Consider the following 27,830-nt stretch of genomic DNA (forward strand, 5'->3'; position numbering starts at 1 on the left):
TTACAGTAGATATTTGCGTCTGGTATCCTCATCCAAAGTGAGGTCTACTACTTCTGGGGGCGAAGACCAATTCTGCTGGGGAGTCACAGCTGTCCATGATTGTGTTTGCTGAGTGTTAATGTACTGTGAGCCGGAGCCATGCTTCCAGGAAGACACACTCTGAATCACACCTCCCCTGGGATGCACGCACCTGCAGCGAGGCAAAAAACACAGAGGATTAAAGCTACTATTGAATTCAGGCACAAGACTCTCAGCTGCTGTGGTTTATCACTCAGCCATCTTGTTAACATGTCCCTCTCCAAAATGCCCTCATGGATTTTCCATCTGTAGAGTCCATGAAATACCCAGTACCAAAGCCGAGACTAAACTTATGTTTAAACTTGGGGGTTGTGGTGGGGATTCAATTATTTTTAAGAACTGAATTCTGCCAGTGGGTGTAAAATGTGTGCGTTTTTATGCACGTATCCCTAGATCCCAAGGATCTTGAAGAAGTCTGCCCCATCATGTGTAGTACCATGCATTATTCAGAAGCACAGTCTCCTGCTAGCACTTTTACCCACTGGACTTTTAAAAAGAGAAGACAATTTAAGTGAGGCTTGATGAGAAAAAGAGAAAAGCTATCTTTCTATATGAAATTAAAATCATGTTAAAAACAAGGACGTAATGATACTTTCATTACAATAATTACAAGAGACATCTTGCAATTACGTATTACAGCCATTACACTTGATTTTTCTTTGGTCTTCTTTATGTCTTTAACTAAAATTTACAAACATGCTGGGAAATGCTTACTGATAACAGGACAGCCCCACTTCAGTAAAACATTTAAGCCTTCAGTGATTACAGTCAATGAGAATAAATCACGTATTTAAAGATAAGCACACACTCAAGTGCCTTGCTGAAGTGAGGTACAGATCTACTTATTTGCACAGAATTTTTACCTATTATATTCATAATAGATATGTGACAATTTAAGTACAGGCTAATAATAACTGGGGAAAAAAAGATAGACTAATTTTGTTACATGCGGTGACAGGAATTTACTGAAGTCTTTAAGATGGTCACTCCATTTCCAGATGCAAATCTTAAAGAAGTGCTAGAAAAACTTTATAGCTAGTGCTCCAAAAACCATTTTGCTCTTCTAAGCACTGGTGGTGGCTGTAGCTGCTCCTGGCTGCGTACGTACGCAGGCTATGTTCGGCTGCTGGGGCAGCCCTTTCCCTTTTCTTTGTGAAGGCACATGTACTGTATTTCAGGAACCCAGCTTTTCTGCACCGGTCAAATATCCCTGACATTTACATTTTATCTGTTCTAATTTACGGTAGCGCAATTTATTTTCTCCAGAACTACTTAGGTTACGCTCATCTCTCCTGGCTCTGGTTAGAGTTTCATGAAATAGAATGAAAAATCTTCTCTGAGCTCTAACTTCTCTGAACATAAATGTCTCATTTCCTCTCAGGTATGCTATTTAGTTTTGGATGTGATGTTCAGAATGACTTTTTTATTACTTCTTCAGTCTTAAAAATACCTACTTAAAGTACATATCTACAAAGAATTAGTAGTAAGAGACTGGAACTCTAACAAATCTAGGGGATTATTTTTTTTAAATTTTCTTTTAAGAAGAAATATTTTTAAGCATAACTGACAAGAAAAGATCATAGCCAAAGAAAACTAAATACTATGTTCAGTCTCGGGGACTACGGTCCATCATTCTGCACAGAACAGTCCTCAATGCTCAGGCAAAGCTAATACTACATTTTCTCCCTAAAGATGACAAAAAAGCAAGCTATAAATTATCTCATAAAAATGATACCTTGCAAAAATAAAAGTGCTTATCCTCAGATGAGTCACACAAGCAGCCAATAGCAAAACGGTCAATCAAACATTAGCTTAGGGAACATGCTTTCCAATCTGTAGCTAAGGGAAGATACCAAGTAAAGGTAACTAAAAAAGGAGGGGGAAAAAAAACAACCTAGGAAAAAACAGAGGAAGACTGTTTTATATACATGCATAATAAAAAAAAAAATCTATTGGACAAAAATTAAACAAACCGAAAAACATGACTTGGTGTCCTAAGGAGATGCCAAGTAATATTCCAATGATGAGAAACACCACCAATTCACTAGCATTCTGAAAAACTAGAGATGATGGACGAACTCTAGGGTTTCACGACTCACGCCAGTCCAACGACGACATGGAATATGCATCACGATAAACAGTGTGAGCAAAAGAACTGAATCCAAACACCATACTAACTAAGCATGCAAAAAAACACTCATCAAAAACCTAAACCTTTTCCAAACGACAACCCTGTCAGAAGCCCATCAATACTTCATAACTGCAAGCCTAGACCTGCAGAAGAAATAAAATTCTAAATAGGATTCGAACAACTGAAATGTGTGAGTATTCAACGGAGCCAGTAAGAACTAGTGTTCAGGAGACGGCAGATAAACTGACTTTATATAGCAACTCTACATTTGCTCAACATTTCCATTCTTGTACATGGTAACTATTATTGAAGCAAGTGGCATGGAAAGCTTTTGAACAGGGGACCTCGAGCAGCAGGGTTGTGTGTACATAGCACTAGACAGATTTACACGAACTAGTAGTGGAGGACAAGTCCACGCTGCTTATCATTAGGACAAAGATCCTCTAAGCCCTGGGTCTGCCGGATAAACAGCCAGGAGAGCTATTTCCTAAGGAATTAATATCGTCCAAAAGAGTTAGCCCTGCAGGGACTTCCACTGTTCTAAAAGCAAAGACTAAATCTCTCTTCCTTAAGCAACTTAAAATTTCCTTTTTTCACATCCAATTGCACTGGACTGTGCCCACACTGTCTGTAGTTTCCTGCCTGGGAAACTGGGTCCTGTACACCTTCCTTCTGCCTTTCCTCAAGAAAGATGTGGTGAAGGGACAATGAGGAACAGCTCTGTTCCTTGTCCCTCACACCCCTTTTCCACCTCCAAGCATTCTCCAAGCAGCAGACTAGTTTTAGAAAGAGCTTGTCTGCATACTGTTATAACTCGCTTTTATTCCATCAAATTAACACTCTATACTATAGAAAAATGCTGGTCTTGTTCAACTGCTTCATATTACCTTAAGCCAAGGAAAGATCATAGACTAAAGATGAAGAGTAACATCAAAAAACGCCTACCCAGAATAACAGCTGAAGCACAGCTCGACTATCTGAGCTTGAGAGAAACCTCTGGCTTCCTTACCTTCATCTACTTCGGGGGTTTGAACTCTCTTGTATCTTGAAATAAAACCAAGATTCATAAGGAGCCGGATTTTAATCTAAAAGGGCTAGCTTATGACATTAGCCATTAAAAAGTTGATAGTATTTTTAGAACTAATGATTAATTATATAAATTAGAAGCTGATTAAGCTTAAAGTGAGTATTTTGAAAGGAAACAAGAACCCACATAAATATTTTTGTTTATGTATTTGCATATTCAGACTATGCCCTTAAAATCTGAATTCCTAACAATGGTTCCTGATGTATATAAATTTGGTATCTCAATATTTGGTATTTTAATACGACATATGTTTTGCCTGTTAATGTTTATGTGCTGGTTTTGGCTGGGATAGAGTTAATTTTCTTCATAGTTATAGCTAGTGTGGGGCTGTGTTTTGGTTTTGTGCTGAAAACAGTGTTGATAATATAGAGAAGTTTTTGTTACTGCTGAGCAGTGCTTACACAACACCAAGACCTTTTCTGCTCCTCACACCACCCACCAGCGAGCAGGCTGGGGGTGCATGGGAAGCTGGGAGGGGACACAGCCAGGATAGCTGACCCCAACTGACCAAAGGGATATTCCATACCATATGACATCACACTCAGCATATAAAGCTGGGGGAAGAAGAACGAAGAGGGAGACGTTCGGAGTGATGGCGTTTGTCTTCCCGAGTGACCGTTACACGTGATGGAGCCCTGCTTCCCTGGAGATGGCTGAAGCCCTGCCTGCCCATGGGGAGTGGGGAATGAATCCCTTGTTTTGCTTTGCTTGCATAGGTGGCTTTTGGTTTACCTATTAAACCAGTTTTATCTCAGCCCATGAGTTTTCTCACTTTTACTCTTTCGATTCTCTCCCCATGCCATCGTGGGGTGAGTGAGCAAGCAGCTGCGTGGTGCTTAGTTGCTGGCTGGGGTTAAACCACAACAGTCTGATATCGAATCACAAACTTAATCTGAATACATATGAAGTTGATAATATTCTAAAGAAAAACACATTCTGCTATCACCGTGACCAGCAGAATAGAAAAAACAAGTGCAACATTTGCTATTTTTCGGGCATCAGTCATGGATGGATAACTACAGAAGCGGAAGTCAGTAGTTTTTTCTTTATTAATTTTGGCAATACAGATATTCTGATAAAATGAACGAAACATTAGAAGTGGAAAAAGCAAGAAAAAAGGAATTCATACCTGGCATGTTCCTGAACTCCAACAATCTCTACTTCGCTATCAGAAGAGGCGATATTAATTTCTTCATTGATCTGGGCATTTCCAGACGAGGTTTTGTCACTTGCAAGGAAGCCTGGATCCAAATGACCTATAGATGGGAAAATGCAAACACAGCCAATGTTTAACAGCTTACACAACTCAGAAATCAGCTGGAAAAGGAATTTCCCAAGCTAGCAAAAAAAAAAAAAGACTGAAACACTGAAATTGGAAAATCTTGTTAGATCAAGTCGTCCAACTTTCAGTTCATCACCTGATACAGGATGACCTTGATGACCTATGATTTATCCAGTCTCAGTAGCTCTAGTGATGGTGTTATGACACCAGTGTGAACAAAGCCCGACTATTGCATCAGGAGCATTTGATGTAATTAGGCTTTCTAGCTGTTATATTACCACAATGCTAAGAGTTAGACTGTGCCTAAATCTCTTTGAAATAGAGAAACATAACAATCTACTGTCAATAAATCAAACTCGGTGATACTGTGGCAAACAAAGCCTATAGGCCAGACAGAAACATCACGCACACCAAGGAAAATGATTTTTTTTTTTCCCCCCAAAAAAACAGGGGAAGGTTGTCAGTGGAAAAAACAACAAACCCATCAGTTTCTGGTTGCGTTGGTTCACATGTCTGCTTTAACACTATTACAAATGCTTGAAAAAAAAAAAAAAAATCTGTTTTTCATAAGTTCCGTAAGTGTTGTTTTTTTATTACAGTTCCTCAATGCTATCCAGTCAAACGAAAGTCCTCTCTAAATACAATAAGCGTGGCAGGTTTTGCCTTTTCTGCAAAGAAGGTCCTTCACCACAATTAGTGAAGCCGTGTCGTGACATATTAAATCACATTTGCATGGAAAACACAAAACAGCCAAAATAATTATTTGTTTTGCAAAAAATAAATTATTTAAAAATTCAATTAAAAACAAGTAAGATTTCAATAAAGAAGATAACTTCTACTTTCTTTTCCTCCTCTAAAAAAAAAAATTACTTCTACTGTCTGTCTTTAGCAGTAACCTGGTGGATGCTGGGCAGCCCTGAAGCAGACAAGACTACCTACTTCTCGGAAACCACTCACTCAGCTGTATTACACAGAGGAAGAATCATTTGTCAAGCAGGACATTTGAGATTAGATTAACAAATTAGGTATATCTAGTTTGACTGGACATCTCTGAAGAGATGAGAGAAGGAGGATGCAGTAACGATCCACCAAATTTCAAAGGTGTGCGAACATGCAGAACTGATTATACCCCCGGGTAGATCAAGAGGACACAGACAGAAGAAATTAAAACAAGTGCCAGGGAAACCTTCTAATGACTGCTTCAAGTACTTGGAAAAGATGCAAGCAAGTAGAGGGGCAGAGACCATACTGTATGTTCAGTTTTTGGAAAGCAAAGACCCTTAGTGCAACATCCGATCAGGGTTAGCAAGGGAAGGAAACCTGTGTGCTGCCATGTATCTGAAGGAGGAGCTTCCACCTCACAAGACAAAAAAAGATTTGTCAGCTGAACTTAAAATGAATTAATAGCCCAGGCAGTCTTTTCCTAACACTACAGTTCAGTTGAACGTTTCTTGGCAAATATCACTGACCGCCACAAAGTCCCAAAATGGGTCACAGATGTTTCTTTAATAGAAGTGGCTGGGCACACCGTGAAACATGAAATGGAAGCACTCAGAGGCTTTGATTCACGTGCTGGCGATGCAAACCGGGAGCTTTACCGGATCACCACCCCAATGACTCGCATCGCCCCGCTGCTGAACGTCGTTGCTGCTACAGCACAGGCAGCACAACAGCAACATAGTCCTTGGGCACCGATTCATGCACACTGGTATGGATATCGACCTGCCTTAATATGTTGTATTAATGAGGTACTGCCACTCTGCACCCTTTACTAGACAGGGTAATGTCTGGCAGCGGGGCAAAGCAGACAGCTTTAGCCCCAACATAAATCTCCAGAAGAAACGGGAGCACCAAAAGAGCTTTTATATATTACCATAGCTTAAGTTCAGACAACAAAAAGGTGATTAGCAGTAGAGAAACCGTGATTAGCAGAGTAAATATTGCAACAGTAGCTAAGTGTAAATCAGGATTATAGCATACAGATAGATTTATAGCCTCTGGCCATACAAATTTCATGCCTAATAACATGCTTATGCTGTTAACTTCTTTGCACTAACATTAGGATGACGCCCAAAGCAGATGTTTTGTTTGCCCTACAAACAAAAGGGCTTGCAAAACAGCCCAAAATATTTGCCCATGCACAAAGATGTGATAGTGTGTCCTAATAAGATTTTTCACTCAGATAAAGCTTATGTTGTTATTTTCCCATGGGAACACATCATTTAATGTCTGTAAAACTAGATACAGGCTGAAGATTAAATTTGGGAACAAGATATCAGATTTGAAAATTCTACTTTCCAAATGTGCAATCCCAGACATGGTAAGAAAAGCCCAGTACTGACAAATGTGCAGTCAAAGGTGTATGGAGGCTACAGGGCTCTGGGGCAAGGTGTATGCAGGAAGAAAATGAGATTCATCCTTCCAAACGTTGAAATGGCTGTAGCACCAGGAGCAAATTTGTCTGGACACATTCCCATAGGGTCAGGGATGAAGAACTTTCTTGGAGTTTTCTAGTTTTCTTTTACCTGGCAGCCTCTTCCTCACACGTCCCCTAGGATATAGGTGGAGGAAGGAAGACAAATTTCTACCTGCATCGCAGCACTGTACTCATAAGCGGGAAGTGGAAGAAAGCTTGGTAAGAAACATCGTTTTTTATTTCCTTACACTCCTTTGCAGTACCAATCCATTAGTGCTATATAATAAAGTTATTTTCAGTTGTTCTATTTGTTTAATAAATCACTTCATAAAGGAGTGGGCTTGTTAGGGGTTAAATAGCTAACTATCAGTCAGCTGCTATCCTGCAAACAATACCGGAGAGCTTGGAAAACACTAGCTTCAAAAAGGCTGGAACAACATCCAGCCCCAGACCACAGTGAAAATAATGCAGCTGAGAGTCTCATATTCAAATAATGGACTTGTCCACTATACAATAATGGAACATTTCTTTCAAAATCTGCCACATACTTCTATTTCTTTAAGCCTTATAGACATTGAAAAGTAGCTCAGAGCTACCAGGACACTTCCAATGTAGGTGCCCGCTGTCAGGCTTAATCTGGAAAACACAGCATGAAACAAAAAGCTGCCCTGCTCCATTACTGCAAGCAGGACTCCATGTCTTACGCAGCTAAAAATCTTAACATGGGTATTAAAAAAAATGAGTGGAAAGGAAGGCAGTATGTTGGCATACAAGGCTATGGGATGAAGTTGATAGGAAATATTCCCTGTTAGCTCTCTGCATCCAAAACACAGTAGGATTTCACGTGGTTGTTTAACTCTCTTGTTAGTGAAGAGCTGCAAGCACTCAGCGAAGCTGAACAATTTTTATGAGCTACATGAACTTTTCTGAATTCTTCCACAGTATTCCTGCTCTTGCTTTCTTGAAGAAATTTCTGTGCTGTCTCTTGATGCTAAGCCCACTTACCAGCACCTTTTCACCCTTCTTCTTTCTCTGATGCTGGTCTGTCCAATTTTCTAAGGTATGTTAGAAATGCAGATGGAATATGGGAATAATTAATGCTTGTGTTTTAAAGAAATAGAGACAAACAAAAGAGACAAAAAAGACATACACAGACAATTACAATACTTCAAATGAGATTATGATCGGTTTACTAGCTGGTGGCATGGGTCATCATAATCGACCACTCAGTAACAAGCTCAGGTCACTTTCATTTAAAAGAAAAACACCACCAAAACCCCAGAACTAAGTTCCAAGAAGTAATTAGAGAGAAAAGGAGGACAACAAATAATTAAGAAAATTAGTGTCAAAAAATACATTGCAGGAATCTTTGTCAATTTTTATCAGCTCTATTTTGGAATAAATGTCAGGCATTTTAATAAGCACCTATATTGTTTTGTTGCAAAATCCACACAAGGAGCTTTTAAAAGCTGTATAAACTACAAAAATACTGAAAGCAAGAAAGTGAGAAGACACCAGCTGAGGTGCTGGAACAAATGTCAGAGGAAGAGAATTTAAACAAACCTGTTTCAGCACTCAGTTCATCTAGCAGCCCTCTGGTTCTCCAGGTAGATCCCGAGTCTTGGTTTCCTAAAGAATTACTGTGCTCTTGAACTACGGCAGCTGCCAACAGATTGTCCACATTTACCACTTCTGGGTCTGAATTTGTGTCTGATATATCATAATGAGCTACAACTGGAGGTCCATCTGCAGAAGGAGAGAAAAGCAACATGTATCAGAAGTCAGCATACTGTGAAAGACACCTTTAAAAGTACAAATAAATTGTTTAAGGATTAATGCAATCTCCTATATGAAGCTCTTAAAAAACTATAGATTATATGAATTATTAAACGTCAGTTAATGAACACTGAGATCACAGACATTTTAACCTTTGCATACACAGAAAACACAAATGTAAGAAAAACACGTTTATCAATGTATCGGTTATTTGTGTATTACTTTCACATTAACAAATAAACACCTCCATATCTGATGACATTACATTTACAATCATAAAAGAATAAAACCTTCAGTTTAAAATAAAAAATATTAAGTTACAGGACATTAAATTTGGCAAGACAAGGTATTTAACTAGAGAATTTTACAAAATTCAAGTGACAGCTTACATTACTTTAGGGTTGATTGAATAAAACTAACTTTCTGATATACCTGATCCAGTGACAATAAATTTAACATTAGGCAACTTTCCTTACATAACATTTACCTGTCAAGGACAGGGGAATTTTTCAAAATGTCAATGTTTTTTGGCATTGTTTTTTTAAGACCAAGAATAACAAGAAACAAAACTATAATGTGCAGCAATAAATATGCTTTTAGTTCAATATGATTACCATATGCATCTTTGGCCACCAAAGTGACGGGGAAAAGAGGGAGAGAAAATTGCTTACATGATTCCGAAATCTATTCTATTGAGAAGTAACAAAAAGCTATTTTTGGTCGGTTTTGTTAGGATGGACTATTTTAATGACAATCACTTATAATTGGAAAGCATGCTAGAAACAAAAGAGGCTCAGAAAAAAGTCAAATTCAAGACAGGGATTAATGGGGAAGCAAAGAGAGAATGGATAAACACTGTAGTTCTGAAAGGATGCACATTTTAACTCAAATGCCTCGTCTCAACTACAGCTTATTGACTCGGAGTGGATGAAAGTGGTTGGAGTTCCCACTCCCCAAATGAGAGAATCAAAACTTTCTTTGGGCCAAGACCTCATCTACAAAAATGAATATAACATAGACGAAGAGGTTGGGTCAAAGCTCAGCAGCTTTGCTACTGCAATTATTTAACTACAAGTTCTGGCAGCTGAGTGTCTGCAGGACTTTTTTGTTATGGGTATGATACACAGAGGGTATAATTTGTATGGGATAATATAGAATAAACATAAACTAGTGATGTGTTTAGGAAGACAAGACCTTCAGAATTACAAAATGGCTAAAGAAATTTTTAAAAGTCACAAAGAATAAAATGAAAAGACTTTTCAGGAAAGACTGTTTTCTTCTAGGAGTGTTAAGTGGCTGTTGAAGACAGAACGTAATGAACTAAAAGTTTCAAATTTAGTTCTCTGAAAAGCTGTTTTTAGGGTTGCTTTTTTTGGTTTTGTAGGGTTTTTTTGGTAACTTGGTCCCTGAAACATAATTCAACCCACTATTTTAAGGAACGCCTATTTTGTGATTAGCAACACACTTCATTAAAGATCGATCATATTGCTTAAGTCATACTAAAGATCAGTTTTGCAACAAGGTATGAAGAAATTCACAAAATATTTCTGATCACACCTGCCTCCAAAACAACAATTTCATGAAACAATGTTATAGTACAAACTTAAAACAGACCCGACAAAAATAAATGGGTAGTTAAATGCCGATGTATTAAAGACCAAACTGTTCGCAACATGACACGCTGATGATTATGACTGGAAAAGAAGTCCTGGTAATTAACTGAAAGGCAAACTTTGTCTTTTTAAAAGGCAATTACAAAATAATGGAATACCAAGTTCAAAATTAAGCTGGCTGATGTTCAGTTAATTATTTGTGAAAGCCGATGATTAAATTACATGCCAAAGTTACAACTGGACTGAATCACGAGAGGCATGTTTTCTTTCAGTCTTATCATCAGAGTTCAGCGTGAACATATATAATGTGATCTATAAAAATAAACAGTCGAGTGCAGAAGATACGAGGGTCAAGTACAATATTGACTGTTTGACCATTTTTTCAGGTTATCTAAAATTTCAGGAGCTATGTACTGTTCCTTCAGGTCTTTGTTTCTCTCACTTCTTACTAAGATCTCCAAAAGCAGAAGCGAAATTTGATTTCAGATAGACGTGTCTATACAACTAAAATTATATTTGGACAAAAGGCACCAATAGTCTCAAGTCAAAATTGTACCACTCCTACATGTATAATCATGCAAAAATGTATAATAAATGTATATACATGCAGAGTGATATTCTCATCACCTACCCATAGAAATAACTTGTGTGAAAGTCTTCATCAGTAGGAAATACAAGCATAAACTTGTTATCTGTAGCTCCACTCTTGTATCTTCCACACTTCCAAACAGCACACCTTATAACTTAGCTTAAATTTAGTATACATCAAACAGACAAAAATATTTTTAATGTAATTTACATACTGTAATTATATTTGTCAGTGTAATAGCCACTAATTTAACAATCTGGAAACAAGCAGCTGCCTATTTACAAAGCAATCACAGCAGAGATCCATTTTTGCTTTTCTCAGCCTTGCCTTCCAGGATCAGATTAGGAAACGAAAGGCCCCTGACACCAGGTTTATCCACACCTATCACCAGTAAATGACCAACGAGGCCAAGACAACAGCCACTAAGCTGCAACAAATCTGAGGATTCCCAGCATGTATAGAAGAATAAATAAGCAATAAAACCCTATGTGTCTTTAAAAACAAAACATCCAATATATGTTGTAGACAACTACAACTAGGTGAAAGTTGCAGTGAAGGCATATTAAAAAAACCCTCTAAAAAGCCTCCATTCCCCAAAGCTCGTTTCCTTTTTAATGCTACGAGGATGGGACAGGAGGGGTTAAATTTGGAAATAAATAATAATTCCCCAGCCAACTACGTGATCATCCGATGATGTGATGCAAAGTGAATGTGTAGTACTAAGAAATAAGGACAACTGGCTTCACCTAGGAAATAAGAACTGAAAAAATGCTTTCAGTCTGAAAGGGTAAAAGGATTAACTACAACCATAGTTGTAACTTATCATCTTTTCTTTACAGCAGAGCCACTCCTCATAATTACTGACTGCAACAGGATTTCAACAGATAGAAAAACAGACACCAAAGCAAACCATGCCAGAATCAAAATTTAATGTAGCACAATTAGGAGGTTCTCTGGTCAGTAATTTAAACCATCTATTTAAGAAAAAAATCACATCTTTTGAGAAGCAGAGGTAGCTGGAAGACTTACATTTCCCTGGTGATAAGCTTTAATTCATTTTTAAAGCAATAAATGCTTGAAAAAGACAAGGCTGAAAGTTAATAAGTACCAGCAGCAAAATACAGCTGTTGACATTTAATGTTAAAAGGGGGAGGGAAAGGCTGGAGTTTTGTTTCAGTTTTTTGTTTTTTTTTTTTAGTTCAGAGGCAGAGGTCATCATGGGGACAGCATTTCCAAGTGTCCAATTCTCCCTTTATTTACAGAGCTCATCAAAACTAATTCCACTCAGGACAACTGAATCGGAAGCCACATGCACAAAAATCAAGGTCTACACATATCAATTTTTATTTTAAGCTTCCAATAGAGAATTCAGCGATTTCTTATTTGCTAGCCACTCTCACACTTTTCATTGAGCCACATCTCAACATTCAGCGGTCTACACTGTGCTGTAAGACCAACACTCCTATTATCCCTCGATTCATTCTAATGGCAGCACAAGCAAAAAGGAGGAATCAACCGTAAAATTTCAGCTGTAGGTTAAAAGCAGCGATCTTATAAGAAGCTCCGTACCTTTGTGCTGAGACAGCTGTGTATCAATGCACAGCAGTACTTTATCACAGGAAACAAAAGAGGTTAGCTAGCAGAACCTGAATGGGGAATTTAGTCCTTTAAGTCACCATTTCTCTTTAGCTTGTTTAAATTTAGGCATGTAGTTCCAAGCTCATCACCTAACTCCCCCCTGCTGTAGCCAGAGAGAGGAACTTCAGGGTCAAGTAATCTCAGCCTGGAGCTTCATCATCTCCCCCCATTTCCCGGTAAACAGGAGCAGCTTAGACAACCACCTTAGACAAGGCACTTAACTTTTACACTGCTGAAGTTCAGCAAAATGAACGCCAGCCTTAGGGATGGGATTTAAACTTTGCTGTATTTTCTCTACAAGTAGTGGAAAAAGACTGAAATCTCCAGAGGACTATCCCGATTGAAGTAATTTGAAAATTAAAAGCCTAATTTTGGTAGTCTGAATTGCCCTCTGCAGTCATCAGTGTCTTTGCAATGAAGAGACATGGAGCCTTATTTAGGTGTGATGATCACCCTAAGCTTTAAAACACACAGAGCAGGTACAATAATAATAGCAATAATAATTACAGCACTTTATTCTTACAAAAAGCTTTCCATTAGTAGTTCTCATAGAGCTCTGAGGTGGTTATTAACCTCCTTATTACTATGGGGGAAACTGAGGCAAGCAGAGATTTGCAGCTTGCTTAAGGCTAACAAGCAGAGGAGCTCAGCTTTGCTGAAGACAACACTCCTCTCAAATTACAGAGCTATTTTTAACTGCTAAATTATTGAGGAGTTTAAAAATAGTGTTTAGGAATGCTTTCGTGAAACATGCAAAATCTAAAAAGACAACTGAGAGAGGCACCCAGGTACTCGCAAGCCCAAGGAGATACGGCTTCTTTCAGCTCCACCTCTGCATCTGCACTGTGAATACAGGCACTGCTTTGTCTCAATCTCAGTACTCTAGACTAAATTGCATTTATTTTTATGTAACAAAAGAGAATACTGAGATGTTTTAAAATAATAAAAGAGTTAAGACGACCTTCATTTACACTTGACACAAATTTAAGAGATAACTCCATTTAGTTCAAGATTAACAAAACACAGAATGGACTTTAATACCTATATAAATTTTAAGATCAGATGATCATTCCAGTAATTGAAATAATCGTATTTTGTGTGCCAAAAAATAGAGGATTCATCCTAAGTGACTTGCCAAAACAGTTTTACAGTAGACACATCAGTAACTTTGATCCATACAGAAAGGCTTCAGATGCAAGACTACAGGCTGAAGTGACAGTCGTTTCATTTTAGATAAACGGTACAAACCTGGTATCATTTAAGACATGATCCAGAACTGCAGTTTCATAAAGTATGTGCAGTTCAAATGGCATAAGCCAGCTGAACCCTGAAACAATTCCCAAAGTAGGATGAGGGGCAGGAGGTCTGTCCTTTTTCTATGTTGTTTAGCAACATGCAACACTCCATTACTATTTATATTTATTTATTTATTCCAGTTACAGTAGTTACATTTCAAAATTTACAGGGTTAGGCAAAGAATACATTGTAAATACAATAAAAAATAATAGTAGTGTAACAACATTCTCTCTAAAATCATAAAGTGAACAAAAAGTTATCGATGAATCCACTTTCCTCACATTTTCCTTCATTTCACACAGTAAAGCTTTTGTGGTTTTTTTTTTTGTTGTTGCCATAATAATAAAATAAGAAAATTAAAACAGCACAACCAAATAAGTATCTGTTTTCAGACTGGATCATTTTTAATATATCACATCAAAAGAGATTTCAAAAATTCAAGTCTTGCTGATGAACATTCATTCTTTCAGGCTTTTTGATGACTAGACAGAAAATACCTTGGATTTGTTTTACCAAATTATATATAAAGACGTAATAAAGTATTTTTCATTGTGCGTTCAGCAAAGGCACATGAAACGTGGCTGTGTATTGAAAAATATCAGGAAGTGGCATGCACTTTATATCTCATCATAGGATTTATTTTCATTGATGCCACCTAATGAATCATTCATTATGGAGGGAGATATATTAGCCAGATTTCTTCCTCAGTTTCACTTGCAAAAGTGTATCAGGAGGGTTTTGGAAACCCTCACATCCTACTCTTATATAACTATGAGAGTTTTAAAAAAAAAAATTCCTTATGTATTTACAACTTACATTAGGAAAAGGCAGGCAAACACAGACCCCGTATGCACCCCTCCAGAAAACATCACATTTTTGCAAGTACAAACTGCATCTCCCCACGGAAGAGATGCATCTCCCCATCAGTACAGCCTCGATGCAAAACTTTTGATGATCCAGACTAACCCCCTGCTCGATCAGGCTGCGAGATTTAACAGAGCACTTGAAATCATTCCTAACTTAATAAGCCTATTTTCCATGTGCCTTCATTTTGCTGATCTAAGACTATGAGACTAATCAAATTTGTGAGAAAGACCGGTTTCAAGCTTCATGTTTTGCAAGGTACTGTCCATCTCTATCAATCAGCCTGAATATTTTAGCTTCTACAACACAAATTACACAGCGCATTTGTTTTTAATTCTTCCAAATGTAACTGCAGTGGTCACAGTGCAGATCTTGACTACTTGAAAAACATCTACTCAACTGGCCTGATTTACACATGCTCACCAGGCAGAGACTCCCATTAAAGTCAGCTGAAGGATTCTCTGACCAAAAACTGCAGAATAAGTTCAATTTCTAATGAGGTGAAATGCTAGCCCCGTTGAAATTAGTAGAAATTTTCTACTGGTTTTAATAGGGCTAGGATTTAATTTCTTAATGCCCTTGAAATATTACTCTCAAAAAAAAGATTTACAGTATGTGGACACAGGAAGAGACAAAATATATTAACAAGAGAAATCAGTGATAATAAATACATTTCAATTTGTAAAATAACTGCCAAATATAATCCCGTTTCATTGAAGTTAAGATTGGTCCTCCAGTCTTAACTCTAGCAGCTCATATAAAATAACCTAACAATCCTGCAAAAATACTGACACCGTGAACTTTAAAAAAAAAAAAAGTAGATTTCTGCCTGAATTATTTTGTCTTAATACTGTTAAAAGTGACACTGAAAAGCAGTGTATCTAAAAGGTTTAAGATCTTTCTTCCCCCCTCGCCCTTGCTCAGGTTTTTTTTGTTTTGCAATAGAAACACTGAATAAAAAGTTTCACTGCCTTTACTTGCATTTATGTTGCAGATGACCTTAATTTTTTTCTAAATAAACCCGGAAAATTCAGATGTTGTGTTAGAAGCATGTGAAACCCTCAGATAAAATGATGTGTGAAGGGTGGAATTTCTGATAGACCTTCCTTACCAGACCCCACGCCAGGGAGGGAAGCAGCACAAATGCCTGGGAAGAACCTGCAGCCAAGCCTGCAAATCCACCACCCACTAAACCCCCAGGACTTCCAAGGATTCCTACATAGGGTCCAATTCTAGGAGCAGATCCTTTAATTTTTCATTTACTGAGTTGTCAGTTTGACATTTAGTGACATTTAAATTGAGCCTTTATATAAAGACTTATTTCTTTAGCACTTGCACAAAAAATGCTAACAAAGTAGCTGTGTTTCACCTGCTACTAAATCCTGACTCTGCAGTCATATGGGTGTTCGATTACTCCCATGCAAACAGCTGCCAGATTGAAAACATAATTTGTTATTAAAAATGGCAATATAGAGACTGGAATAAGCCAGTTGGGTTTAAACTGACAGCATCCTCCCTGGAATTACACCAGTTTACACCAGCTGCTCTGACTCGATGCATTTAATCTTTCAAACCATAAGATAAGTAAAATTCTTTAAAGAAAACTAGAATCTTTCTTTACTCCACTTCGAAGTATAAATCCTAGGGCAATTAGAGAAACTCTAAATTATCATCTGTGATTTTCCACATCTGTGCAAAACTACCAACTTCTCCTCTACTTCTTAAATTTGGTGGTTTTGAAGTAATTTGTTTAGATGTTGAGTATAAACATACATTCAAAATGTAACTCTGGGTTGGAAAGTAGAAGAGTTTCCTTCTGATAATCTTAAAATAGTTATAAATAAGGCCAGACTGCTTTAATGACATACAGAATGGATGAGATTAAAGTTTACGTTAAAATTTCAGCTGAAGAAATTTTAACTCCCTGAAAGTTTCTAGTAAAAGCCCTTTGAAAAGAAGAGCTTATAATGGAAATCATGACAAACTTAACTGCAGTCATATAATGCAGCAAAAATATTTCCAGGAGGGAAAAATAAAATAATCTGAAATTATGTCTTAGGAATCTCTTTTCTCAAAGAGACCACACACACATTTAAAATACAGACTCATCACTAGTATTGGTATGTGAGGGTTGGTTTCTTCAGTGCTCTGCATCTTTCAAATTCACAATACAAAGCAAGAAGAGAGATGCTCCTGTTTAATTGCACAGCCTGCCAAATCCTTCATCAGGTAGGTTACACTACCCCTGAACAACAGAAAGGTGGGGTTCCCCTCATGGTTCCCCGGAGAAACACACTTCACATGGAAAACAAGCTAATGGACCAGATATTCAACTGTGTAAATCAACACACACTTTTCATTTCGAAGGAGCTGATTTATGACAGCTACAGATTTGGCTCCAGTTTTGAGGCAAGTGAAAAGAGTGACCAAAGAAAATAATATTTACCATTTACAAAACCATTTACAACCACTGGTCTTGCACAAGTGTTCTTAACACTAGGTAGCTTTTGTGAGGAAATTAAGTTAAAATTATATCTAATATGAACTATCCCCTCAGTATTCTGGGTGCCTTGGAATAATTTTATCCTAGAAAAAATACAGCTTTAAAGTCTGTATGCTCAACTGCTACAACCCTCTGCTTGTTCTTTACATTCGCAGCTGCTTGCATTGAAAAAAAAAAAAAACTATTAACAGTAATGGATAAAAATGTTACAGAATTTTTAATTTTTGCCTGTAGTAATCAAATAAAAAAATTTTTATATTTTTAATACACTGAATGATTTCAGTATTTTTTATATTTTTTGTTTAAAGATTACCTAACCAAGACATTGAAAGTTGGCAGAAATGTTGCTGGCTAAATCCCTAACAAAGTTATTATCCAGTTATGAGATTAGTACGTAAAAGTCTGTTTCAGTCTGAGAGCTAAGTAAGTTCAGCTGATCTCCTTACACAATTTGTTTTGAAATACCTAATTGCTCCATATATATTATTTTATAAAAAAGGTTAAGGGCATGCTTACAGACATACTGAGTTAAGTGACTCTTACACATTAAAAGAAACCAGTCACAGCAAAAAAGCTGTTTATGCATGCATGGGAAGATTTGTAAAGTTGTCATGCTTTAAAATATGCTGCTCTTATCATCATCATCATAAAGGTGTGTATATATATATCTCTCAAATCTATGAACACCAGAAGGATCTGATTTTTTTTTTTTTAACATCAACACATAATCTTCCCTGAAGGATCTTAAATTTTAAACAGATGAGGACAAGTTTATTAAATTGCAATCAAACATTAAATAACTCATTTAACTTTTACCTATAGTCAAGTTAAAAATGCACACAATTTCAGATGAGGGATTTTTCTTACAAGTTCATATCAAAATCTTTGTATCAAAATTATGCATGAAGGTGATCTGTAAAGAATTTATTCCGGTACTTAAAAATTATCTTCTGCATAGTCTTTCAAACAGTTGCTCTGAAGATAACACAGCTCTCTAACCTCTTTTTTTTTTTTTTAACAGAGGCATCACATACTTAAAAAAGTTAAATGTTAAAATGCTTTAAAAAAAAAAAGTAAGTAGTGTTAAAACAAAGGTGTCTCTGTTATACTGATAACAAAAAACATTTCTTGAGATCCTGCTACAGGTTTGATCCAAACCCACATATAAATTGATGGAAAAACTCCCACTAACTTCAGGGAGGGAAAAAAAATAAATCAGATGTACAGAAGATACAGTGGTTACTTCCAAGAGGAAGAAACAGAATTACACTAAAATAATTGGGGGAAAAAGGGACTGTGGCTTAAAAAGCAAAACAACAGAGCTAAAGGAGACCTATAGTGTTCTGTTTACTTAAACTATGTCTATGCAAAGACTTTCAATTTTCATTATCAGAATTTTGATTTAATTTGCATTAGAAAACTTTTAGCAAGTTCTAATTGATGATAAATATACATTTTTGGTAGCTACGGAGAAGTTACTTCACATGAAGAAAGGCCTTAATGGAGAAGTGACCAAAAAATCCCTGTATGTAGTGATAATAGTAAGAATTAAATAGAGATTTCTAATATATAGTTTAAATTATTCCTACTTTAAACATCACAGTTTCAAGCCTGCCTATTCAGGATAACTATCAGTATAAAAAATCCACACAATAGCAAGTTATTGTATCATTTAAATGAAACTAATGTTCTGGCATTCCCCATCACAAGTAAATAATTATTTCAGTGGCATTCAGACATGGTTCAGGAGCAGCTCTTGCTGTCTGACCCAGACCAGCAACCCATACCTTCACAGACCACCACAGTGCTTACTGATCTGACTGTCAAACCTTCCTTTAAATCCCTGTGCCAAGGCTCAACCCATCCACCGACAGCTGCTTATCTTAGGACTGACATGACTATTTTTATTCCAGCGTGGAGGATGCAGTTTGATCGTATATACAGAAGGCAGCAGCAGTGCTTTGTGTGCACGCGTCGTGCATGCACACGCCGCTGGGTGTGATTCATCTCACCTCACTTTAGCCGAAAGTTATCTATTCTAAACTGTTTATAAGAGAGGTTTAGACAGCTAATTGAAGAGAAAGATGCTGCCAGGAGGTATCCTTTGTAGGTGCTTATCTCTTCCCATTGCCTCAGAAGGATATCCACAGAACAGCAAACTAGACACCTAAAATTAGAGGAGATGATTTCCACCCAAACCAAACACATACATATATGTATACATGTGCATATTTGTGCACACAATAGAAGACAGCTGCTTTCATAAATATGCCATGTGCAACACAGCAGTGACATTAATAAAAACTCTGGACAGGAAATGAACTACTAAATGGGAGACAAAAAAATAATCAGTTGCACACATTTGTTATATATAGCTAAATCTTTAGGGTAAGCTTATTTACTACCTCTGCCTAAAAAGGAAGAAGAAAAAAATGAATGTATGACATGTTCAAGCTGCAAAACTTGGAAGTAAACAGATAGTTAAGGAAATGTTATGGGTCTGTACCTAATCTGGTTCTCTAGGGTACTTTACATCTTCAAATACAAAACTTATTTCCTTATATAAATGTTTTAACATGCAAAAAGAGCATTTGCATGAACATTCTGAATGCTCCTATTGTAGCAAACATAGCTCTACTGATTTGGGGGTATCTAAACAAGGATTCTAAGATATATTTTCCCAAGTTTGGTGATGAAAGCTTAGGGTGGCTCCCCCTCACATCTTTAAAGGTGTTTGTATGTGTCTGCTGGCACATGCACATGGATAAACTGTGGGTGTTTTAAAACTAGATATATATTCTCTATAAATTAAAAAAAAAACACTATGGTAATAAAACCCAAAAGAGAAAAAACAAAACAAACATACAGGAAGAGAAAAGCAAACCTTGTTTTTAGCATAATCCAAAGTAACATCAAGATTGCAAAGATCAATTTTTTTAAGGTTATGATTGATTCAGATCAGGCTCTGCAATATTCCCATTCTCAGGAAAGATAGGTGGAAAATTGTTATTAAAAGTCGCTGGAAACTCTAGCGTAGCATCGACATTTTGATAGCCCACGTAAGAATTAAACGACTGCTGTGGAAGTACTTGGCTATCAGGCGTCTGTATGATAGCCCCTGACTGAGTGGTAGGGGGGATTCTTTGGCCAACTAGTTGAATTTTAGGTTCCCTGGGCTCCAGTTGTTGCTTGCTTTCTTCATCCGTGTCAAGACGGGTTAGCTTTTCTATCCACATGCGAAATTTCTCCTCTGTCTGCCTCTGCATCTCGGCAAAGCAGTTCATGGCCTCTTCCAGGACATTGCCTATGCAGTTCCTATCCCACACGGTGCCCCTGTCAAGCAATCCTGGAATTTCCCTGGTCGCTCCTCCAGATCCCCCAGCACGACTGAAGCCAGCTTTAAAGACATTGAGGCCATTTGATAAGACATCATTAAGTAAGAACATAATACTGTTTATTAAGGCATGTTAACTCAGGAAAACAAACTCTTCTAATTGTGTCCCTTGGATATGACAATGGGGGAGGAATTAGCAAACATTAATCAACAGTATCACCGTCAAAAAAAAAAAAAAAAAAATCACATTTTACACTCACTGAGGTTATAATAGAAATTTTGGCTTCAACATTGTTTTTATTCTAGAATTCTCAGACAATTCTGTCACAAAGGTCTTTTTTTAAATAAATAAACCAAATTAGTCCAATTCCCTTGCAATTTGTTTTGAATTCAACTGAAGATGTCAAAAACATTATACAGTAACATGTTTAGTTCTGTTATGCTGCGATCCAAAAATATTACTGTTTAACTGATAAACATGAATAATTATGCTTATTTTACTTACATACTTGAACTGTTTTATAATGGACTGTTAAACATAGACAAAATTGTATGCAAGGTAACAGAGATAAAGGCCAATATAGTGACTGCAGCACCTGAAGTAGGCAAGCCCAAAACTCTCGGTCTTTTTGGAAAACACACTAAACACCAATGAAGAGAACACACAACACACACGAAAAGATGTGACTGCTATGCTAATAACATGAGGCGAAAGCACTCTGTTAGGTCTGATGGACACAGCTACATCACAGGGGTAACGCACACAGCACACAGGAGTGATCAACCTGACATCAACTAGAAGCAATGCCCTTCATCGCACAAGCCACCGGCTGTGCAGCATTGCTACCATTATTTCTAGCCAAGGCAGAAAACAAGATAGGGCATAGTTGGAAGGAAATTGTTCTCCTTCCTTCTATCCATCAAAAAGATGGTTAAAATTACTGGCTTTGGGATTATCAGGAAGAACTTCAGCAGGGAGAAGGAAGGCCATCCTTATTATCTTACTCTACGTATCAATACAAAAAGGCAGTGGTATCTGTATTTTTAAGTTTAGAGTTCACTCAGAAATCCTCTAGGAAGCAATAAAACCCCAAGAAAATGCAGCTCTGTATCTTTTGAGGAATAAGAAACTATGTATGCATGCTGTCCAAACACACAAACATTACCTAAGCTAATTCCAAAACAAGACAAGCACCACATTAAACTACGCAAAGCAGCAATAGAACCTGACAATTTAACATGTAAACATGAAACTTGTGTGATCCTCTTGCTTAACAATAATAGAAAATATCCTAAAAATGAGAGAAAACATTGCACAACCTAAGCAAATATTTACTAATAAAAACATAAGGCACTAAATCTTTATTGGGATTTCACTGTATACATGAAATTACAGTATTACTTACAATACGTTCTTTCTAGGAACTATTTAAATGAGGTATACATAAGTCCTTCAGTAACAGCTAAACAAAGCCTAGGATTATAGTCTTATTTCTGAGCAGCAGCAATGCTACCTGTCACGGGCAAAAACCTTCATTTAAAAACCCTGCTCTAAGTCTTCTCTCCCCTCTGTTTACCTATCACACAGGCTGGAAATTCAGCATTCCAGTCCTCTGCTCAAAAATAAATTCCTTTAAAGCAACTAATTCACATCCCTCCAACTGCATTTTAACTCAAAGTAATTAAGTAAAATTGTACCTTTTTCCTAAAATGTGGTTCCTTTTGTATATTCCATGCCTTTTTCCTCTCTAAAAAAATATTCCTTCCATTCATATACTCCTAGTGTTGAACATCCAGTATGATTCTGTTTATTCATCTTTAGTGAGAGATCTCATCACAAGATCAAGTAACTAAACAGCAGCCTTTCAGATTCCCATAGGCTTCCGATCAGACACCTTTAAATAATGTTGAGTAAGCTTTAATTGCAATTTAAATAAAAACTATTGATGGCGATATGTGAGAGAATCTAGGTAGGCTTTTAAAGCTAAGAAATGAACTAGCATGGTCAAAGCTGATAAAACTGTTCTGTAAACTGAAAAGACTATGTATTGAAATATCTATTACCCTGTAATACTATTTTTAAAAGGCATCATTCATAGTATATTTATAATTTACAGTAGCAGCAAATGCTTCAAATGCTTCCCTTGCAGTTCTTAGAAGCCTTGTTCAATCTCCTCTTTACTGGTGGCCTTCAGTGTCAAAAAGTAATCAAGTCTAAAAAAGTATTTTTATTATATCAAAAAGCTAGCATTTATCTAATTGGTCCCTTTGCTATCTGTAAACTTACAGCTCTATAGTTTTTGATGTTACACCAACTTAAAAGGTGAAAAATTTGCAATCACAAAGGGGTCAGAATCCAAGAATTTTATCTTATTTTCAAGATTTATGCAGAAAAGCACCTAAGAAATTCCCCAATACTGTCTCTTTATGGGATCTATTAAGTAGTATCCAAATAACAACCAAATGCAAAGGGATGTAATTTAGGAAATCAGACAATGTAACAATCTAAGAAGATATCTTCATTCTAATTAACAACGGTGGATTCCTCCCTGTTGTTATGCTACCCGACACTTCCAAATGAGTATTTTACTGCAAATCGCTCTTAACAGACTGGGTGGGGTTTTTTTCCCCTGTTCTTAAATAATTGTCATTCTGAGTTACTTCAACCAAATTCATTCCTTGTGAGATGCTTCATCCGAGGTCTATGCACAATTCTTAGGAGGCAGTAACCTGGCTGAGAGTCCCTCACATACACTGTGCCCCTCTCTTCAGATTTCTGCGTATTAAATTTTTTTTTTTTTTTTTTAACAAAGTGAGCTGCCTCACCTTTTTCTATTCAAAGTTTTTAACAGGTTTTTTTTAAAGCCTAAAACATGAGTCACCCCTATTTCAATTCAGATTTTTTGGAGCTGTAGAAAGCATAATGGTGGTGAAATGTCTATTTTTTTCCATATTGTATCTGAATTTTTAAAAGTCCCTTCCTTTTTCCAAAGAAAAGTGTTTACACAGAAATAAATATCAATTCCCAGACTTGCTCTCATGCCAGTTTCATTCACAGTTTATTTGCATGGTCAAATTTGAAATTGTTTAAAGGAAAAACTGTCAACAGCAGCAGGTTTAGCAGAACCTATTTCAGAACTCAAAGGTCATCCTCTTATGCTGTGAATACTGTCTGGTGTTTAAGAATGGTAAAACCCTAAATGCCAACAGAGAGGCTCAATCATTAAAAGATAAGAAAATGCTCCTCATCTGCAGTAATTAAAAAATCATGGCATTCCCTGAATTAACGAGCCCTAACTGCTCAGGTCAATGAAAAGATTCTCAGTAGCATCTATGAAGTTTAGGTTGAACCTGTATTTTCAGGTATAAATTAACACCATATAATATATTCAGAAAAATGTATCATATTTTGCTTAGCTCTTACTGAGCTCACAATATTTGTACTGAGGTATCACCAGTAAGATCTCAACTCTTTACTTGTCTTTGTTGAGAGAGAAGAAAAACAAGCCTGCCAGTATTTTAATCCACATTACATTTGAGCTCAGCAGAGAGAACCGACTCTCTATTGCACAACTGCTCACTTCACAACTTGGGTGCAGGCACAAACTGAAGCTAATAACACTACAGTTGTTCATGGCATTATTATGTACTTCGCTGAACATTTTTCTTACCTTACTAATTTAGACAAACATACTTCAGAGCCAGTCATGTGGATAGTTTGAAAAAAATAACTGCACTATTAAAATAGAAGAGGTTTAGTAACGTGACATGAAAGACTACTACTGTATTCTCAAACGTGGCACTTTAATTTTCAGACCACACACAAGCAAACTGTCTTCTGTAACTCTACATGTGTCCATAGAAGGTAGAAGAGCCAGAGTATGTACAACCTTTGTACATGGAGGCCACATTAAATTAACTGTCACTAAAAATTTTAGAGCATCTCTGCTGGCAAAACTGTTTTTCAGATGACAGACATTTGAAAATCAGTCCCAATAATAAGCTATGTTTAGGCAGTAACCAACATTAGGTTACTGAAGTGTCCAAGTACAGTAAGACTAAGGGGAACACAGGCTACCTGTAAAACTCTTCTGCATCAATGTCTGCAGACTTTTTCAAAAGTAAAGGGAAAAGTTTTTTCACACTTATGTCCTTCTGACAGGTGCACTGTAGTTTCCTGACACTCAAGTTCAAGTATCCAGTTAAACCTCTTAGCTTTTCACTGTGTGCAAAGGACACTCACGGCCTGAATCGCCAGTAATGCTTTTTGATATTCTGTTTTATTTTCTAACTACGTGTTCTTTCCCTAAATTTTGAGGATATTCACAGTGTAATGTCAAGCACACTGAAATGGCTTTCTCATCAGAAAAAGAAAAAAAGTCAAACACTTTCCCAGTTCCAAGAAGAGGGATCACAGATGGCATGTGAATCTACCACTGCGACAGAGTGCTGAGAGTCCTACTCCGACTCACAGCTCCACCGCATCTGTTAAGACCACAACGTTTCATTAACCCACAAGCAGCACAGGATGCATTTTTGGCCAACCTTGTCCTTATCTCTACAGAGAATATTTTTCTCTTGTACTTGGAGACTGTTTCCCACAAACCAAAGCTGTTTCTACTTAAAGGAAAACCACGATGTGGCAGGTACGTGTTGCGCCCAATTCCAAAAGGACAGCTCAAATGTTTTCATGTCTTAAACGTAATTTAGTATCAAACAGATGATAAGTGCTATGAAATAAAAATAAACATCATCGTTCCTCAGATGGTTTTTGCGCTCCCACATCTTGCATCACACGTAAAGCTGGGCCTTGGTGTAATCATCACTAAATAATCAAGTACTTTCATGCACTGCAGTGGGACCTTTTCACAGTTAAGACCAAAAGCTCAAATATAGAAGAGTCTAGTGACACAGAAAAAGTACCCTAGCGTGGTTTCAGGTCTCTGCAATGGAAGTCCAAAATCTAGGCAGATCTGAAAATACCTAGTGGTGCCTTTCTGGGTCAGAAGGTACTTTTATGGCTTAAAGAACATAACCTGGGGGATTTACTGTGTGTGTTTTGGGTTTTCTTAGGGGTGGGGAGGAACCTGCCCCAAAACTCAGGGAAATAGTCTTCCTCGGCAGGCTTTAAATCAGGCTTTAATTGCCCAGCAAAGTGTAAATATAGTAAATAAAAAGGCACAAAAATATGAAAGCTAGAAGTTTGACTATTAAATTGGTAAAAATAATTTTAGATCTCTATTAGAAGTTTACTACACAATAATTATAGGAGGATATGCCTTTCCCAGACTTTCTAATAATAAACATTAATTTCCTTTGTGCAACCTGCTTCCTAGCAATATGTGGGAAAAATGCCAGTTCTCATGGTGACAGAATCATTCACCATAATCAAGTCACTTAAAACCGTTATTTGTAAAATCTGCTGCAAATATCTTAAATAATTAATCTAGCAAACATTAGTTCAGCAACTTGAGACTAATTATTGCAGTTTTCCTTCAAATGTTCTTGCCCTACGTAAGCTGATATTTGTCTCCAAAAAGTCTTCCAGCACAAGAGGCAAAAAGGCATGTAACCCAGTAAAAATTGGCAAGCCAAAAAGTTTATTTTTATGTGATTTTATTTTTGATTGCCATATGATGACGGTTCTATGGTATAATATGCTGCAAGAATAATTCACACAAAATCCTGTCCATGGCACTTGGGCTAATAAAATAACAAAGACTCAGCAGACAAAAAACTTGAAGAATCTTTCTTTCGCTAATAAAATCATGAGAAGGCCCCTGTAATTTGCTGCCTCCAATCTTAACACGTATGTGTCAGAAAATTAAACGTATAGAAATTATAGATCCTTATGACATAGGAAAATGGTAACAGCTTTGTCTAAAATGTTGAAAATTTAGGTGTGGATATAGCTTGGGCACCTGCATAAACAAATTCCATATTTATGTCCTAAAATAGGTGACCAGCTGCAATCTGCAAGAATTTACAATAAGGCTAAGTAGGTTTGTCATGCACTGAAACGTAGAGCTGAAAGAGCAGCGCAAGTGCAACAGTGAACAGGGCCTTACTGTAACACAGGCAAGAGGTATGCCGTGTTATTTCTAACACAGCTGCTGGGTTATGGTCTTAATATATTAAAGCAAAGCTGGCCACTTATCTTAAGAAGGTATTTATTAGATTATCACCATCTAATGGTATTTGACAGCACTGATAGGAGTTCATATAGGCTTACAAAGGAAAAGATCTGAAAATTCCAGAATTCAAACATAGTCCTTCCTCCAATTTACCATTTCTAGGCTTTGTTGGTGTGCAAAAGTGCACTGAAACCTCACAACAGATTTTAAAATTTGCACATGTCTTGGTAATATACTGCAGTCTTCAAATTTACACAGAGCTGCAGTTCTCCCGGTTTTTCTCAAGTGTCACTCATTTAATTTAGCATGACAGCTGAGAAACGATGTCAGATGCGTTACAGTTCAGTTTAAAAAACATCCTCTACCTGGTATCTCTGCAGTGATTGTCTTGCTGCTCCCTGAAACCTCTTCATCATCATCTGATGAACTCGTGCTCGAGTCACACGTCAGGTCACTATCACTGGTACTGCTGTCCTGCAGCAGGTTGTACTTCTTACGAGCAGCTGCCTCACGTTTCTGTCTTAACAGCCGAATTCTTTCTTTGTGCTTTTGGCTTCGATGACCTTTCACCTTGGTAACTCGACCATTCTGCTTATCACTAGACTGTCGGTTTTTCTTGGCAGCCATTGTTGAAGTTTCACTTTCGGACCTGGATCGCCTGGATTTCCTCCCAACTGCAACCCCAGACACCGCAGAAGAGTCTCCCTCTACAGCAGCTTCAGCTTGACAAGGCTCATTCTCTTCTGTGGAAGACAATGTATCTGAGTCAGCCAAATGCCCACTGGAAGAAGGGGAAAGCATGCAATGATTAGAAGAGTCACTCTCGTAAACTCGACCACCCGTTGGCTTATCGCTCTCTGTAGATGCTAGCTGAGACTCCGAGGAGTCTCGCCTCAGTTCCATCAGTAAGCAAGGCATTGAAGAGAGCACCGCAGAGTCTGCTGCAGTGGGCACGTTGTCTTTCTGAGTTTGTGTCTCCAGTTCTATAGGTCCGTCTTCATCAGGAGCAGTCTCTTGCTTTTCAGAAGTCTTTGGTGGAACTTCCGAATCAACCAGTTCTTCTGTTTTTCCCACTGCCTCCATCTTCAT

General features: G+C 37.3%; 1 protein-coding gene across 2 annotated transcripts; it reads right to left on the reverse strand.

Annotated features, from left to right (window-relative positions):
* On the reverse strand, positions 1-27,830 carry LOC309415186 (protein ARK2N; the record flags this gene model as incomplete). 2 transcript variants are annotated; one of them, XM_082012628.1, is made up of 4 exons in its annotated part: positions 1-190; positions 4,426-4,552; positions 8,558-8,740; positions 27,107-27,830. In XM_082012628.1, the coding sequence occupies 4 exons, from the start codon at positions 27,828-27,830 to the stop codon at positions 1-3; spliced, it is 1,224 nt and encodes a 407-aa protein (XP_081868754.1). The 2 variants fall into 2 exon arrangements, with proteins under 2 accessions (XP_081868754.1, XP_081868755.1); XM_082012629.1 differs by lacking the exon at positions 8,558-8,740.

This window comes from Phaethon aethereus (assembly GCF_964289735.1).
Source record: "Phaethon aethereus genome assembly, chromosome: W".
Lineage (NCBI taxonomy): Eukaryota > Metazoa > Chordata > Aves > Phaethontiformes > Phaethontidae > Phaethon > Phaethon aethereus.